The sequence below is a fragment of the Salmo salar genome, chromosome 04, assembly GCF_965601325.2.
Source record: "Salmo salar chromosome 04, fSalSal1, whole genome shotgun sequence".
Taxonomy (NCBI): domain Eukaryota; kingdom Metazoa; phylum Chordata; class Actinopteri; order Salmoniformes; family Salmonidae; genus Salmo; species Salmo salar.
In genome coordinates, this window is record NC_138294.1 from 89,897,652 (window position 1) to 89,913,954 (window position 16,303).

The following is a 16,303-nucleotide window of genomic DNA, read 5'->3' on the forward strand; positions in this document are numbered from 1 at the left end:
ACCTCGGGTTCGTGCCGTGGGGGAGATCTTCATGGGCTATACTCGGCCTTGTCTCAGGGTAGTAAGTTGGTGGTTTGAAGATATCCCTCTAGTGGTGTGGGGGCTGTGCATTGGCAAAGTGGGTGGGGTTATATCCTGCCTGGTTGGCCCAGTCCGGGGGTATAGTCAGATGGGGCCACAGTGTCTCCCGACCCCTCCTGTCTCAGCCTCCAGTAATTATGCTGCAATAGTTTGTGTCGGGGGCTAGGGTCAGTCTGTTATATCTGGAGTATTTCTCCTGTTTTATCCGGTGTTCTGTGTGAATTTAAGTATGCTCCCTCTAATTCTATCTCTCTCTTTCTCTTTCTCTTCTCTTGGAGGACCTGAGCCCTAGGACCATTCCTCAGGACTATCTGGCCTGATGACTCCTTGCTGTCCCCAGTCCATCTGGTCGTGCTGCTGCTCCAGTTTCAACTTTTCTGCCTGCGGCTATGGAACCCTGACCTGTTCACCAGACGTGCTACCATGTCCTGGAACTGCTGTTTCAGCTCTGTCTCTCTACCGCACCTGCTGTCTCTACCTCTGAATGATCGGCTATGACAAGCCAACTGACATTTACTCCTGAGGTGCCGACCTGTTACATCCTCTACAACCGCTGTGATTATTATTATTTGACCCTGCTGGTCATCTATGAACGTTTGAACATCTGGGCCATGTACTGTTATAAACTCCACCCGTCACAGCCAGAAGAGGACTGGCCACCCCTCAGAGCCTGGTTCCTCTCCAGGTTTCTTCCTAGGTTCCTGCCTTTCTAGGGAATTTGTCCAAGTCACCGTGCTTCTACATCTGCATTGCTTGCTGTTTGGTGTTTTAGGCTGGGTTTCTGTATAGCACTTTGTGACATCGGCTGATGTAAAAAGCGCTTCTTAAATACATTTGATTGATTGAAACACAAAAGACACACCCTCCTCCACTTACCCTCGGGGGAATCCCTGCAGCCATCTTTGCCTTCGGTCCAAACAATTAGCCAAGCAAGGGAAGTTGACAACGTAAACGCCCCATAATTCAATTTGTGATGATTATACATCCGCTAAGAAAAGTCTGCCAAAACATGAAACTAACATCAATATGGAGAGGTCAACATACAAGTAAAAATGAATGTAAATAAGTTAGAAATGGTGATACTAATTCACGACAGCACAAGCACATATCGGAAAAGTAATGATGTTTTTGTTTGGTTAGCTTTTGGAAACGTTAGCTAGAGCATACAACTTGTCCTGGCATCACATTTATACATTGTAGTTTTCGATTTACCTGATGTCCTCTGATGGCTAGCATTCGATGTCTGCGGATGTGTTGTCTTCTAGCCAAAATATGAAATACAATCATCATTCACTGTGTCGCATATAAGGCACACACAACAGCTACCGGTGGTTCCATGATGACAGAAAACACAACCGTGGGACGAACTAGTGACACATTTCTGGGCAAGGGCGGGGTCCATTTAAAATGTATTCATTCTTCCCTCGCCCCTTGCCCTGCAAGTGTCAACTCATCATTCGTCATGATATGTCATCAGGGCGGCAGGTAGCCTAGCGGTTAGACCGTTGGGCCAGTAACCGAGCGGTTGATGGTTTGAATAATCAAGCCGACCAGGTGAAAAATCGGTCGATGTGCCCTTGAGCAAGGAACTTAACCTTTATTTGCTCCAGGGGCACCGTACTACTATGGCTGACCCTGTAAAAACAACCCATTTCGCTACACCAGCAATAACATATGCTAAACACGTGTATGTGACAAATACATTTGATTTGATTTGAAGTGTCCACTTAATTTGAGGGGAGAGGGTGTTTTTTACATGTTTGGAATGCACCCTTTGAATTCGGACTGCAGTCAGAGGCTTACCTTTAGTCATGTGATTTACAAGAAGAGTGTTTGGGTGGGGTGGTCACATATATTACAAGAAAGAGAGATTTGGTCAAAGACAATACAGTATGAAGATAAGCTAAAAATGATTATCCTATTCAAATCCGCGACTACACTTGTAGGTGATGTCATGGCGACGTTGGCTGTCAAAGCTCAGGCGTAGAAGCAAGTCATCGGGTCTAATGGTCATCTTGCGCCGAATTGCGCATGTGCAAGCAGGAAAATCAAAGGTAGTCCTTCGATATAAACTTGTTTTTGACTAAAATTAAAACGTGTCAGTTTATTACTTTCACGAGATTGGTGAAATAACATGTTCAACTACTTAAGAAATTGTCTCGAATCTAGATTTTTCCTTTTGATTTTGTGAAAATGAACAACTAAGGAAGATATTTTCACTTCTCTCATTGACTTCTCAAGCACCAAATCCCGGCCTGTTCTGTTCAGTCTGTTTCACAAGCGTTCCTGGAAGTCTCGTGATGTTGCACCTCTGGGTTTAGAAACTCTGTGATTTGGTCTATAAAACAGGGTGTCACTCCCGGTCTACATCTTGGTAGAGATACATCCCGACCTATGGGCTCTACTTGGCTTCTATTTTGTACATCTACTTGTGATTTCTGTCTGGTTGACATCCATCGGAAAGCTTCGTTGATTTAAGGTAGGCTACTAACCCTTATTTCATTTCGATAAGCCTAAATGGTTGCTAAGCAAAACCTTTACTGTCCAATCATTAAAGCTACAATCCGCATTTGGTGAAACTGGCACGTCCGTTTGGAATATTACAACAACGAAGTTACTTCAAAGGAAGAACACCTTTCTTCCATCTGACACAACTTGTCTCCTGCGTTTCATCACTAAAACAATATCAAAGGCGCTGTTTCACCAAATGTAGTTTTAATTGTAGCTTTAATTGTTACTTGAATTGATAGTTGAGAAATAACATTGTCCGTCCCACCACTTATTGTGGTCCGCAGCTGAGGGATGGGGCTAGGGAAATGTAACCCCTCTCAAATTCAAGAATGTGCTCCAGATGCCAGGACTGACAGTCCATGACATCTGCATTATAGTTTTAACCATCTTTTGAATCTATACATAGGTTTTTTATATTTATAAACAATGGAGTAAAATAAGTGTCTTTTTCCCCATTAGAACCCAAAATAAACAATCGTAAGCTCATGACGTATTTATAAATTATATTCTTCAAATTGCTGGCTATACTGTGTCATTAATTTAAATGTAATTATATATTTTTTGTTAAATATGTATGTACCAATCCCGGACAATAGCTGTAATAATGTGTATGCTTTATTGAACAAAAGAGAACCATCGCGCTCTCCCAGAGGCTTGGCTGGTGCGTAAAACCCGCTGGTGTAAGTTGTCGCATAAATCTTTCTTCATTATTCTATGTTTTTAGTAATTTTCACTGCACACAGATGTGTCGGCTTTACAGCCTTCAGTGTGTAGTGACAACATCTGTAAAGAAACAGATGAGCAGCAGGTGCTTCTAATCAGGGTTTCCGCTTATCTGCCCTTCTGGGATGTGGCTTTTCTGGTCTGACTGTATTCAAATGAGTCAAAAGAAATACAGAATAGTAGGGGATGGGAGCAGGCACGAAGGTCAACTCACAAATCAGACAGTACAAAATTACTGCTTTGCGAGCAAAAGCATTCACTGTCTATTTTTGTTGTTATTTTCATATCATCTCTAAGAAAGTCAGAGACCAACAAGCGAATGGGTGGAGACTGGTCAAAAGATCGAGCGGATAAGGCAGAGAGAGACCTCGATCAAGCCAAAACTGAAAAACAGAAAGTGGAGGAGGAAAAGAGGAGGACTGAAGAGGAAAACAAGCAACTCCTTGCTGAGAAAGTGAGAATGGAAACAGAAAAAAAGATGGAAGAAAAACGAAGACGGGAGATCGAGATCCAAAGACTAAAATTAATAGAACACAGTAGACAGCGAGAGAAGGATGAAAGGACCAGGATAAAGCAGGAAAAAGAAAATGCAAAAGGAGATCACAGAACTGTATAAATGTATTCAAATATTAAGAGACAAGGGCATAAACAGTTAATTTATCCACAATGAATTATTGGAGAAAGTACACAATCATTGTGTACTTTTAATATCTACAATTGCACTGCCTGTTTTATTTTCCTCAAATGATGTGCTTAAAGGGATAGTTCACACAAATGACAATGATTTTAATAGCCCTGTTAGCAGTCTTTGGTTTTGTTTACCTGGCTGCTGCCATCAAATGCTTTTCAAAACCAATGCCTGTCAATATCTGAGAATCTGTAGCTTTGCAATAAATAGATTCTATTGATGCCTTGTTGCCGGATCTCTTCTGACACAGAAAAATCCACACATTTTATTCAGGATTCATCACTTGCGCTATGCACATTTTAATGACAAAAATAAACTATCCAATATACTTTGCTAGGCAGTAGCAGGCACTGCAAGAAGCCCCTGGTGTGACTCAGTGTCTGCTGTGTTTGGTAGAGATATAACACAGTGGACCACTCCTGTCCCTTAACCCCCACCTCTACAGCACCGGTTAGATGTCAATGTCATCACTCAGTAAAACACCTCAGCATAAAACAGCAAATATGGATACTCCAGAAATTCTTCTTAAAGAGGCAAAAAAAAGTGATCAGGTTGAGTTAGTAGTGAATGAGGTGGAGAGGGTAGAACAGCCAGAAAGGCAGTGCAGCAGAGTTGGCTGCATGTTTGGCGGTAGCTAACTAGTCCCCATCAGCATAAGGGTAGGCTAATGCTAATAAGTTAGCGTTCAGTATCCTAAAGGTATTGGATGTCAGTCTGAGTTATTTAACAGTATATTTAGTGAATGGGCAAGCTAAGAATGTTGATAGAAGTCATGATATTAGGAAAAGTAGTTATTTCCAGCAAGTGTATTTGATGGGTTTCGTTTCTGTAGCTAGCTAGCTTCTGTAGCTAGCTGAGAACGAAGAGCTGAGCGAATGTTTTTCTGACTGAAGCACATATCTTCTGACAGTGACACAGCGCCACCCTGTGGACTGAAGCTGAACTTCACTACAACATATTTAACCCTTTATAAAATGAGCAATGCTGAGGTAGTAGAACTAATGAAATGAATCATAGGTCTTATAACCTATATCATTCTACATGTAAACATGCTTGGCTCGTGTTATTTCCATATAGTCTATGTGACTATTTGTGAAGAACTGCCCATTATTAAATTTGTGAAATAATGTAATTGTGCTTTTATTTTTACTCTTTATTCATTTAGCTACTTTTTCTATTGTTGCATTTTTGAGAGGTGAACCTGCAAGAAGGGGGAGGGCAGCCAGAAAGAGGGGGGAAAGATGGTCAGCCTTGTGGTTATATTGTACAGTGAACAAAACATGAAATACATAGGCCTTTAAATTGTGTCCTCAAATGTTACGTAATGGTAGAATTGACGAGGTCTGATAACTCATTCCATTCCACAAGTCCATTTTTCTTTGGCTCAAGTCTCTTTATATTCATATAGCCTAGGGGGCTATGTAGCTTCTTATCTGTCGTGTTTGGAGTTGTGTTGCGTTGTTATGTGAACATTTAAAATGTTTCTTTACAGTTGAGTTGACCTGGTTGTGTCTGTATACTAGGATAGGGCTGTAACGGTACAGGTATACCTACCAAACCTTGGTTTGGTCCGCACTGTGAACCTGAATGAATACAAAAAAACATTTCAACAAAAAATGAAAACACTAGGCCTATACGCCATGCCTACGCTGGGTTGTATGCCATTGTCCTGTGAGTAAAGCTGAAAAAACATTGTAGGTTATTCTGTTAACATGTAAACCATATATAGCTTCCAAATACATTTTCAAAACTATCCTGTGAATATCATCTAGAGCGCTGACTGACAGTCCTTCTAGAATTTGAGGGTTACCAGCCTCATCAAAAAGCTAAGCTGTATGCCAAAACAAGAGGTGTGGCTGCTGTTTTGCTGAAAAACAAATCCAGAGTGTAGAGAAACTTTTGTATTTTCTACTCACATTTGTAATATATGTCCTCTATTTTTTTCAGTTTGGTACATTACTTAAGTCAACTTAAGGTGGATTGTTTTAATTAAGACTGTATTATGTCCACCAGAAAACCATCAACATGTTCAGTGTCTTTGTTTTTTTCCCCAAAGAAATAAGAGCACCAATCGTTAGGGCTCCAGAGTCCTCTTCCTGTTCAGAAAGAACAACAAGACTGGAGAACAAAGATGTGAATGACTCAAATGTTTGCATAACATACTGTATCAGTGATAATTTACACACGCTGCATTGTCTGGGCAATGAGCAAAAGAACTATGATTTTTATGTTGACAGCCATATTATCTGTTGCAATTTTCTAATACCGGGGCTGCTGAAGTAACCCCAGTTCTGATATGTTTTCAGAACACTGAGTCATGTCCGACTCGGAGACCATCGAGCTAGCCGCTCTGGGCCGACCCTTCCAGCTGGGGATGCTGTATGACTGTCGTAGAGATGTCCTCATTCCAGGTACAGGAAACTATTCCTCTTTGGTTTGGAGGTAATCAGTGTGCATCATCTTGAATTCATTGACAGTGTTTCCACCACTGAGTTGGATAGAGGGCACACTGTTCTAGCACAGAGAACACCATTGAGGGCTTTCACCATTTTAAAGTAGTTTCTACGGATTTAGGAAGAATGAGCAGGAGGGGTCAGCCAATGAATTGCACTCCTGAACAGACATTCCATAACTGCAGATGTCAGTAAATCACCAACCTTGGCTTTATACCTGTTCAGACTATACTGTACACACTTCACACAGTAGGTGGTGATATGCACCTTTTCAGTTTATTTACAAACTGCTAATACACTCATAGAAGTTGAAGACATTGGGGACATACTTGTGAACATAAGCAACCATTTAAATTTAAACAGTTTCTCCAGGTCAAAATGAGTCTCAGCTAATTAAAATTGTTGATTTACTTGCACGTGACAGAATGCTAAATTGTAGCTGGTCCCATCAGATAACATGGCATAAGTTAGCGCTATGCTAACCTCACCAGTTGGCAGCGATTATATTCTGTCTGATCCCTCCAGAGGACCCAGATTGAATTATGTAATCCTTCCTTAACCCAAAGGAAGTATCTCCCAGTTGAATACTTCAAAATGGTGAAAGTCCTGAATGGAGCTGCCCATGCTAAAACAGGCTTTTGGGCAATAAAGTCCTCTATGATGCTGTCACAGAATCGGCCATTGCAGAGAGAGATTAGCTTTCTGGTGCATCTCTATGGTTACCACAGAGTAAGAAAAGCTAGAGGACGCACTTGGGACAAAAGAGTGATGTCATGCAGGTTGTTTTTGAAGTGTTCATATTGTAGTAATGCTGTCAATGACAAAGATTACCCTTTTTTTTCCTTCTGAGAGTGTAATGTGGCACTATTTGTCCCTGTAGGGCAGTGCTTCTCAATTATTTTCTGTTACGCCCCCCCCCCTAGGAAGAAGTAAACATTTCGCGCCCCCCAACTCTCCGCCGCGACTCTAAATAGTATCATTTGTCTATAAAATTGTTATAAGTACACCTCTGCATAACATTGTATCCTTATTAACATTAAAGAAAAAAAATATATATATAGATCAACTTACAACAAAGAATAACTTTATTAACATTGTTTTTTTTAGTTTGTAACAGAAAAGACTTCAAGTGCATCAATTTGCCTGAAATTTAAAAAAAAAATTCAGCCCTTATTTAAACTGTAAACATTTTTGACCATTTGATACTGAAAAATAAAATTAAATATAATCAATAAATAATAATAAATTCAAATTGATCAGCAACATTAACTCAGGAGCACAATATATGAAACATTTTGACCTATAAAACAAAAATGAATAAAACAATTTGTGCTGATTTTTTTTTTTAAATCAAAATGAGGAAGTCAGGATTAATGGCTACAATGAGCACGTTTTGCAGAGCTTAGCTTTTCCAAGCGGGGTTTGAAGCATGATACTGCAACTCTCAGCTCCTGCTCAATGTTTAGCTGGGACCTGTACTTGGTCTTCAGTGCAGCAACAGCAGAGAAGCCAGTCTCACAAAGATAAGATGTTGCAAAAGGAAGAAGAATGCCCATGGCCCTCTGCCCTAAGAGTGGATACTACCTCTCTACACTCAGCCAGAATTCACTCAGTGTCTGTGATGTGAACCTCAGTCTGAATGTGGAGTCAGACGTCATATCAATGAACTGGTCCTCCTCTGCAGAGCTGAAACCAGTTGGAGCTGGTGCATTGAAAGGATCTCTCACCCAGTCATATTGGGAACTGTTTTCAGGGAAGTACTTTTTAAAGAATCCCATCAGTGATGAAATATGCTCCTTAATATATGGAATCACTGAGGTGGCATCATAGTCAGTAGTGTCAACAAATTCATGCAGGTTCTGGAATGAATCAGTATTTCCTTCATCAAGTCGCCTGCCCCACATTGCAAGCTTTCGAGTGAAAGAGCTGATCTTGTCTGTGACCTGAGGGAGGTGTTTATCTTTCCCTTGAAGCTGTAGATTTAGTTAATTTAGCTTTCCAAATATGTCACTCAGGTAGGCCAGTTTTGCCAGGAAGTTCTCATCACTAAAGGTTTCTGTGATGTCATACTTGTGCTCCTGCTCCAAAAACATTCTTATCTGCTCTCTGAGCTCAAAATCATCGGGACAAGACTTTTCCTCGTGACAGCCACCTTGCTTCACTGTGAAACAGCACAGCTTGATGTTCAGCTCCCATCTCCTCACAGATGGCAGAGAAGACTCTTGTTTTTAGTGGTCTGGTCTTTATACAATTGACTACACCTACAATGTCAGTCATAACCTCACTTAATTCAGAGGAAAGGTGCCTTGATGCCAGTGCTTCTCTGTGTATAACAGTGTGTCCACTCAGCATTAGGTGAGGCCTTCTTGATGAGTGCCCGAAGTCCTTTTCTCATCCCTGCCATGGTCTGTGCACCATCACTGCAAACACCAATGCAGTTCTCCCACTTTAGCCCATTCTCAGTCAGAAAGCAGTCCAGCATTTTGAATAGCTCTTCAGCTGTTCAGCTGTGGCTCTGTCTCTGACATATTTACAAAAAGGTAGATCCTCACACAGGGAGTTTGTCATGTCAAAACGTACATAAGTGATAAACAAACAGTCTTTGTTGCTGTCAGTTGCTTCATCGAACTGTAAGGCAAAACGTTTGTCTTTGAGTTTATCTACCAGCTGTTCTTTAAGATTGTTAGCAATGTCATTTATACGTCTGGCGACAGTGTCATTGGACTGGTCGTTTGCAGCACTTGCGTCATCCAGCATGACAGAGACCATGTCTAATGCTGCAGGCAGTATCAGCTCCTCTGCTATGGAGTGGGGTTTTTTGCACTGAGCAATTTGGTACGCCACCTTATATGATGCTAACAGTGCTCGCTGGTTTACTGAAGAAGCATTCACAAAGCGGGACGATTGTTGACAATATTCGGCACGTTTTCGCTGAAAAAACTCAAGCGGCTTATCAGCGTGATTGGGGTGTAATGTCTATAAGTGACGCCTTAATTTATTTGGCTTCATGCTGTCCGCTGCCAACATTTTTAGACACAGTAAACATACCGGTCTTTCCTCGTCTCCCACCGTAGTCACAGTGAAGCCAAGCGCTACATACGCTTCGTCATATTTCCTCGTCTTAGCTTTCGGGAGACTTACGTTTGTCTCATTATCTCCGTCTCTCTCCATCTTTCTTTTCATCCCTGTTAAATATTTTTCCATGGTGTCTCTTAAGGGTTTGTTATCTGCACTTCATATCTCCTGCTCTGTGCTGTGTGCTCTTGTTCGGTTAAAAAAAAATACTCCCCGCGGCAAGAAAAAGCATGTTCCCCGCGGTCACGCGCCCCCCTGGCATCGCTCCGAGCCCCCCCAGGGGGGCGCGCCCCACTATTTGAGAAGGACTGCTGTAGGGGAACATTCTAGATAGAGTTCTATCTCGAATCTTTCTGGTTCCAAATAGCACCCTTTATTTGGTACCCAGATTCTATTTGACCTGAAAGAAGCTTCAGATAGAACCCATTTCCAGACTGGTTCAAATGGTGCTACAGAGCATTTTTTACTTCTGAGTGTAGGAGGTGTAGGTTTTCTAACTATGGGTTGACACCTAGAATATTTACTTTGAATTAAATATTTACCTTCAATTAGTTATTTGAATTTAACCATGTTTACATATAGAAATATTTACACATGTACACGTTGGAGTATAATTTTCACAATAAACGTTCTTTGGTCATTCTCTTTAAACTGCAGGTATCACTCTCTGGGATTCTGAGATGCTGCAGAAACACATCAATGTCCGTCCACAACCAAACACTGACTTCAAAATCATTGCTTCAGACTCAAGTGAAGCCAAGTCAGAGGCTTTGAATGTGTCTGCATCTCTTGACGCCAGTTTCCTTGGTGGCTTAGTCAGTGTGAAGGGTTCTGCTGAATTCCTACATGACAAAAAGACCTCAAAGCGTCAGTCTAGGGTTTCTCTGCAGTACCGTACCACCACTCGCTTCGAGCAGTTGACCATGGACCACCTGGGGGTAGGAAATGTGAAATACTCTAATGTCTTACAAGAGGGCTCTGCAACCCATGTGGTGACTGCCCTGCTGTTTGGAGCGCAGGCCTTTTTCGTTTTTGACCAAGAGGTTTCCTCAGGAGAGAACCACCAGGACATCCAGGGAAACCTGCAGGCCACAATAAAAAAGATCCCTCAAATGTCAATAGAAGGGCAGGCAAATTTGAAGATGAGTGAGGAAGAGCAGAGAGAGACCAATAAATTCAACTGCACTTTCCATGGTGATTTGGCACTAGAAAACAACCCTGTCACATTTGAAGATGCCATCAAGGTGTATGCTGGCCTGCCATTTCTGCTAGGGGAGAACGGAGAACATGCTGTGCCCATGACCGCCTGGCTCTATCCTCTCAAGAACCTGGACTCTGCAGCTGCCCAGCTAGTCAGGCAGATCAGTGTTTGCCTGGTGCGTCGCGCACAGCGACTCTTGGACGGACTCGACAATACTGATGTACAATGCCAGGACATGATGAAGGAAGACATGGCTATCAAGTTCCCTGAACTCAAAGCCAAAATCAACAAGTTCAGGGACTTGTGCTCAGAGTACAAGCTGGTGTTCCAGAAAGGTCTCTGCAAGGTTCTTCCCAACATAAGAGGAGGAGGAATGGAGGAGGAAGAGCTGATAAAAATGCTCAACAGCAAAGAACGTTCTCCATTCCAGAATAACCTCATGATCACGTACCTGGACGACAGAGAGAGAGAGATGAATGTTGTTCGCTCTTACCTTGACATAATGAAAGAGGTACAAGTTGTGTACTCAAGCAGTGAATTGGATGGAATAGTGCTTGATAAAGCTAATGATTTTGTAGTGTGTTTTGCATTTTCCTATTTGAAGGAGAAAGAAGAGTATGTGTTAGACGTGGAGAACTACTTGCTGGAAGAATCAAAAAGTGATTTTTCACTGATACCTTACAATCCCAACGCAGCCGGGAAGACTACAGCAGAAAAGTGGTTTCGCTCGGGGGAGGTAACGACCCTAACTAGGCAAACCATAAATCTGTTCCTAGACTTCAAAGATTCAAACAAAGGCAGAGAAAATCTTGCATTCTGCATTGCATCAATTCCAAACAAACACCTCACTGCTTCCTCCATCCATGTCTATGAAAGAGGGACACTTTTGAGTCAACAGTTTGAGCTGCCATCAAAGCCAGGTGTTCCCACCATCAAGAGTCTGGAGCATGACTGTGTCCACTTGCAAGTCAACCCTCCCAACCTTGGTGTTACCTGTGTGGAGTCGTACCAGGTTGTGTACCAGGCTGAGCAGGCTGACTCTGAGTGGACAGAGGTGAAATCGGATGCTACAACTAACCAGGTCACCATCAGTCGTTTGGACCCTTACAAAAAGTACCGCTTTAGCTGCAAGGCAGTGTGCAGACCTGGTGTGAGCCTCTCCAGTGACTGGACAGAATATTTCAGGACCCGCCCATGTAGCCCCCCTGGACCACCCACAAAGAAGAGGATAGAATCGGGAAGTATCAGAGTGAACTGGGACATTCCTACCATAGCGGGAGATGATGTTGAAGTCATTGGTTATGTGGTTGAATACAGAAAGAATGTAAAGGCTATAGACAATCAGATGTGGCACACCATGAAAACCACCACTAGAGAGAGTACACTGGAAGGACTTGAGGCTGACACTGCATACAGCATCAGAGTCTTTGCTAACTGTGGCGAAGCAGGGAATAGTCTACCCAGTTCTGAGACTGTGCTGACTACCCTTAGGGTCTCTGATCCCCAACCGAAGATGAGCAAATCAACCAGAGCAAAAAGTGAGGAGTTCCTCACAAAATCCCAGAAGGTGGAAAAGGGCAACCCCTCAATCCACTGGCTGAATCTGGAACAGAAGTTGGGTGTAAGTGACAGTTTTGACCAGTACAGATTTGGGAAGAAAGTTGAGCAAGGTAATAACAAGGTGATATTGCTTCTGGGGGCCACAGGTGCAGGAAAAACAACTCTGGTCAATGTCATGATAAACTACATTCTCGGGGTAAAGTGGGAAGAACGTTACCGCTTTAAGCTCATCCATGAGGTGACCAACAGGTCACAGGCTGAGAGCCAGACTGTGGTTGTGACATCATACGAGCTCTACAACCAGCCAGGCTTTCAGATTCCTTATTCTCTGACCATCATTGACACACCAGGGTTCGGAGACACCAGAGGAATGGCTCAAGATAAATTGCTCACCCAGATGTTGAAGGATTTCTTGTGTAATCCTTTAGGGATTGATCACATTGATGCACTCTGCTTTGTAGTGCAGGCAACACTTGTTCGTCTCAGTCCTTCCCAGAGATACATCTTTGATTCCATCCTGTCCATCTTTGGAAAGGATGTTGCTGAAAACATCCTGATGCTTGTGACATTTGTAGATGGGAAGCAAATACCGGTGCTAGAGGCCATCAAAGCTGCAAATCTGCCTTGTAAGAAAAACAAGAAGGGGCTACCAACCCATTTCAAATTCAACAGTTCATTTGTGTTCTCAAAGGAGACGGAGAGCAGCTCTGAAGAGGATGATTCCAATGATGATCATAAGGCCCAGTGTCCAGATCAATGGAGTTCAACTTTCAAGGAGATGAAGAAATTTTTCCAAGCACTGGAAAGCATTGAGAGTAAAGATCTGACCCTGACAAAGAAAGTTCTGGAAGAACGTGAGCTTCTGGAGAAGACATTGACACACCTGACCCCTCAGATCACAGCAGGTCTGTCAAAGCTAAGTGAGATCAAAAGCTTCAAACAGTGTCTGGAGAACGAGGACGAGAACATGAAACAGAACAAAGATTTTGAATCTGAGGTAAATGTGCTGCAGGTGAAGAGAAGCAAATTATCCCAAGACTTTGCAACAAACTGCAAGATATGCAATTTCACATGTCACACCTGCTGTTTCCTCCCAAATGAGGATGAAATCAAAAGTTGTGCCGTGATGGATGATGATGGCAACTGTACCGAATGTCCAGGAAAATGCTCTTCCACTGACCACGACAGGGAAAAAGTCTTGTTGACATATGAAACAAAGACTGAGAAAAGGACTATTCAAGAACTGAAGGACAACTTCATGAAGGCATGGGACAAGTCTAATGAAACCAAGGAGATGCTGGATAAACGTGAGGATGAGTTTCATATGATTGAGGACGCGCTGATGAATTTGATCAAGCAGTCTTCTGACTGTCTCAAGAGACTTAATGATGTTGCCCTGAAACCAAGCTCTCAGTCCACTGTGGAGTACATTGAGATACTCATTCGCACAGAGGAGGACGAACGCAAGCCAGGCTTTGAGGATCGGATCGTAGAGTTGAAGAAAATGAAGGGAGAGCCTGAGATTCTGGATAAGATTGCAAAAGGAGAAGATTTACTCCCAAATGAGCGAAAATTCATGAAGGATAAAAAGGATAGTCGGCAGGAGGTTCCAACATAAGTCAGGGATGTTGTCCTGCTAACATTATCCGGAAACAAAATTGGGTCTCTATTTGAACATCAAGCTTCCCAATATTGTAGGAACGTTTGCGTTTGTTGGGAAGATCCAACTGAGATGTGGGGTTAATTGGATTTGTAAATAAAACTCAGCCTTGTGTAAAGCCGTATGTTAATTTGTCCACCTCAAAGTAACTGAACAAAAATGAGGGCCTAATTTAGATCTAGATTAAATCAGAACTGCATAGAAAATCATTGGTTTTGTTTAGGCAATGTCAGAGGTGCAGGGCTGGCCCTCCCATTAGGCAAGATTAGGCAGCACTTGATTTTGGGGTGGCATTTTGACAATTGGCTGCTGCCCTCCAGCGCCCCTGATCGGCTACTACATCACCAGCGGCACCCCAGCCACCAGCTCATTAGCGTTGCTGCAGTTCCCGCCCCCACCCCATTCCCGCTTCTCCTGAAGTGCATTCCCACTATCCTTGGTAGCTATGTTGACGTGTGTGTTTTATGTGGGATTATCCAATTGTGAAACAATAATAAAAAGGAATCTGCCAATGAAATTATTGTATTGTTTTGTATTTTGTGAGTGACAAAGATGATTAGCGATTAAGGCAGTAGCCTAACCTAGCCTGTTAACCTTAGCTAGCTACTACTAGTGGATTTAATTTTAGCTAAAAGTAATCTATAGAGATTTGAAACAATTTGCTACCATGTCTAAGAGACGACAACTACCAGGAAGCCTGTGTGGAGAATGACAAAAATAAATAAATAAATATCTTATATAAGTGTTATTGTAATTGTAACAATTATGTAGTCGTGCCATGTATGATAACAGGTGGCATATTATTAATAAGAAACTCGGTTTCCTACTACAGGTAGTTGGCTGCATAGTGATAGCAACATTGTAACTCTCCGATGCAGGGGTTAAAGTGAAATTCCCTTCTGCCTGGTAAGGGACTTCCTATATGTGCCCGCGTGCACCAAACATTTTTATGGGCATAATCATAGGATTACATGTACAATTGGAGCCTATACGTTTGCGTTTACTGAGTAGAGTAGAGCCAACTGAGATGTGGGGTTCATTGGATTTGTATTAAAACTCTTAGCCTTGTCTAAAGCCTTATGTTAATTTGTCCACCCCAAGGTAATTTAACAAAAATTAGGGCCTACATTAAATCAGAACTGCATAGAAAATCATTGTTTTTGTTCAGGCAATGTCAGAGGTGTAACTGCATCAAATCTCTGAGTGGCTGTTCTTGTGGTCATTGTCACAAAGCCACACCCATCCTACCCATGTTAGAAGTTCAGAAGGAGAAAGTGTAGGCTATATAGAAATAATGACACGTTGAAAATGATTAAATGAAAGAATAAGGATTGATCTCATCCTAATGGAGGTGTACTGTGTATTACAACACACATTCCTATGTTCAACCTTGTCAAACGGCTCAATGAGATTTCTAATAATGAGACTCAGTGTATCAAATGGCAATGTCCGCGATAGCGATAGGTGTAACGCTGGGAAACGCTTGTTGATTTGACAGCTACAACACAGTAACACCTCTGACATCGCCTACGGGTCTTCCTATAAGCTAGAGTACCATTGAGGATTTCCTGCGGTGGACAAAACACAGATACAGCTGTTGGTATGTAATTGATATAAGGAACATTCAATACAATTCACGAGTTAATTTAACAAACTCAGTTTAACCCTTTCTCATGGTTGGTGTCTTGACAAATTTGGCCAAAATCATGTGACATAAAACATTACATTTCTTACCTTGCATTTATGGCTGTGTTTTTTGTTATATCATATATTAAGCATTTATCAGTTAAATGAGACATTGAACTTGAACCCGGTAAGAATCCTGGATCTTGCTCGGACAGTTCTTTGTTTGGCAGTTTTGGAAATGCACTGTAACTAGGCTTATGTAACATTTAGTGTTTCCTTATGTCACGGTGTGAGTATAGTTTTTATGGGCACACAAATCCAAAATGTATGTGATTACAAAATCGAATGCTTCTAACTGATATATTCTTAACTTGATATTTAAAACCATAATCGATATTCACTTCCTATTTCGCAACAAAGCATCCTTCACTCATGCTGCCAAACATACCCTCGTAAAACTGACAGTCCTACCGATCCTCGACTTCGGCGATGTCATTTCCAAAATAGCCTCCAATACCCTACTCAACAAACTGGATGCAGCCTATCACAGTGCCATCCGTTTTGTCACCAAAGCCCCATATACTACCCACCACTACGACCTGTACGCTCTCGTTGGCTGGCCTTCGCTTCATACTCGTCACCAAACCCACTGGCTCCAGGTCATCTACAAGACCCTGCTAGGTAAAGTCCCCCCTTATCTACGCTCACTGGTCACCATAGCAGCA

General features: G+C 42.1%; 1 protein-coding gene and 1 long non-coding RNA gene across 2 annotated transcripts; both read left to right on the plus strand.

Annotated features, from left to right (window-relative positions):
* Positions 1–2,418: 2,418 nt before the first annotated feature.
* On the plus strand, positions 2,419–4,223 carry LOC145878683 (uncharacterized). The gene is made up of 2 exons (XR_014392232.1): positions 2,419–2,560; positions 3,613–4,223. It is a non-coding gene; the product is annotated as an uncharacterized LOC145878683 (long non-coding RNA).
* A 1,843-nt stretch (positions 4,224–6,066) lies between these two features.
* On the plus strand, positions 6,067–14,457 carry LOC145878684 (uncharacterized). Its single transcript, XM_082974804.1, has 2 exons — positions 6,067–6,414; positions 10,189–14,457. Exons 1-2 carry the CDS (start codon positions 6,321–6,323, stop codon positions 13,908–13,910), a joined length of 3,816 nt encoding a protein of 1,271 aa, XP_082830930.1. The 5' UTR covers positions 6,067–6,320; the 3' UTR covers positions 13,911–14,457.
* Positions 14,458–16,303: the final 1,846 nt, after the last annotated feature.